Source organism: Morone saxatilis, unplaced genomic scaffold (assembly GCF_004916995.1).
Source record: "Morone saxatilis isolate NCDOM2014 unplaced genomic scaffold, NCSU_SB_2.0 Contig11, whole genome shotgun sequence".
Taxonomy (NCBI): domain Eukaryota; kingdom Metazoa; phylum Chordata; class Actinopteri; family Moronidae; genus Morone; species Morone saxatilis.
The window spans coordinates 25,536,748-25,538,719 of record NW_023339663.1 but is presented as its reverse complement, the minus strand read 5'-3'; the positions used below and the strand labels follow the sequence as shown (position 1 = coordinate 25,538,719).

Below are 1,972 nucleotides of genomic sequence, written 5' to 3'. Positions count from 1 at the left end.
ATGGACTCATCTTTGTGAAGGTGCATTTATTTGGCTGTACAGTGAGAACTTTGAAACAGTATGGATGGAGGTGGAAGGCAGATAGGATGAGGGCTGCTGTAATTCATTGACACTGTGTTTTCATGTGAGCTATGAGGTCCTGTTGAACAGAGCTGTTGTTTTAGTTGTTACATAAACAACTGTTTTGAATGGTTTACCATGCTCTCTTAAAGTCGTTTTTTTTAGTGTTGTTTGCAAGATTTCATACACTTTCATGCAGTATCTGTACATTTGTGAGTATTTTGATCACACTTGTAACGCCCTTTGACTCATAACATCTTATAACAACATCAGTTATAATGCATGTAACACATCCTAATACATCATGAATGCTTACAGCAACTCATGACGATTGTGTTATAATGCGTTATTCAAAAACATAATGATCGTTATGTCTATACACATGTTAGTTTGTGACTTTCTTTGCCTGCTGTCCACGGTGCAGGACAAAATGAAGACGACAGAGTATTGTTTGGAGAAGAACGATACTCAAGGAGTCTCTTTTGTAAGTACAAAACAAATAGCAGCTTCCACTAGCATTATCCTGACCTCTTCACATGTTGCTTTCTCTGCCTGTGCATGTTGCTTTATTCTCCCCTCCTATTGTTTCTCCCACATCCTGTGTTTTTGTTGTGGATATCTTTGATCCACTTTTTGTGAGTATTTGGCTGGAATATTGAGAAAGAGGCACTCTCTGTTTCTTACTCTGTTCAACTCTTTCCTTTCTGTCTCATTCCTTCACTCTGTCTCTTTGCATTTATGACTCTTAAGAAGGAAGATGGTTTCCGGAGGAGAACTGGATCTGTGGCCTCCGATCCAGAACATACTGATTTGGATAAAAGTGAAACAGCAGACTCTTCCCGATTCAGAAAATACCACCAGAGCCTTCAGATCCTCAAACCTTTCCGCTGCTCCTCATCACAGTCAGTGTCATTGATGACAAACATAGTTTGTTTCGGAGCACTGAAATATCATTTGAATTTGAATATTTTTTTAACATGTTTACAGACTGTACTTATGTTATCTTATATTGGGGTTTCCATGTCTAGGTCCCACCCTCTGGACAATGCGGGTTTCCTGTCCTTTACAACCTTTGCCTGGATGACCCACATGATGTGGGCCATTTTCAGGAATAAGCTGGACCTGAGCTCTCTCAACCTGTCTCCTCTGGATGCTGCCCACACCAGTGGAGAAAGGTCTCATACTCTTCTTGCTGATTCACAGGGGGTGCCACATGTCTCTGTTTGACAGTACAGTACATCTGACATGTGACAAGTCTAGCTCATATCGCGAAAAGGAATCATAAAAATACTAAGGAACTATTAAAAAGGGAATGTGTAAAGTGCATTTTATGAGCATTTTTACTGTTTTACTTTAGTAGTAAATTAACAAAGCTGACCGTGTGGACTCTGATTGTGTGTGCTGCACAGGCTCCAGAGACTCTGGGAGGAAGAAGTGGAAAAGGTGGGCCTGGAGAAGGCCTCTCTGGTTCGGGTGATCCTTCGCTTTCAAAGAACCCGGCTGATTGTGTCTGTCATTATTGGGGTCCTTTCTATGGTGGCAGCATTTTTTGGCCCGGTAAGAAGACGAAGATACATACTTTATTAATCCCCTATTGGGGAAATTCTTCTTTTCACTCGCTGGAGTGATAGGCTCGCCACGTTAGCGGCGCCCATGAGCAGTTTCTTGGGATTAGGTTGCCTTGCTCAAGGGCACCCGGCAGTGCACAGGAGGTGAAACTGGTACCTCTCCAGCTACCAGTCCACACTCCATACAATGGTCTATGGGACTTAAACCGGTGATCCTCCGGCTCCCAAGTCAAGTGAAATATGATGCTCTGCCCCAAACTACGCTAAGTGCTAATGTAATTCAATTCAATTCAATTTTATTTGTATAGCGCCAATTCATAACAGAAGTTATCTCAGGATACTTT

The 1,972-nt window shown here is 42.0% G+C and overlaps 1 protein-coding gene across 1 annotated transcript in view; it reads left to right on the top strand.

The window, feature by feature from the left end:
• The first annotated feature begins 470 nt into the window (after positions 1–470).
• The window catches only part of abcc12 (ATP-binding cassette, sub-family C (CFTR/MRP), member 12), a 16,344-nt gene continuing 14,842 nt past the window's right edge, over positions 471–1,972 (top strand). The window contains exons 1-4 of the mRNA XM_035681956.1: positions 471–544; positions 811–962; positions 1,089–1,235; positions 1,470–1,617. Of these exons, the coding sequence (XP_035537849.1) occupies positions 491–544; positions 811–962; positions 1,089–1,235; positions 1,470–1,617 (501 nt within the window). The 5' untranslated portion in view covers positions 471–490. The remainder of the gene's footprint in view (positions 545–810; positions 963–1,088; positions 1,236–1,469; positions 1,618–1,972) is intronic.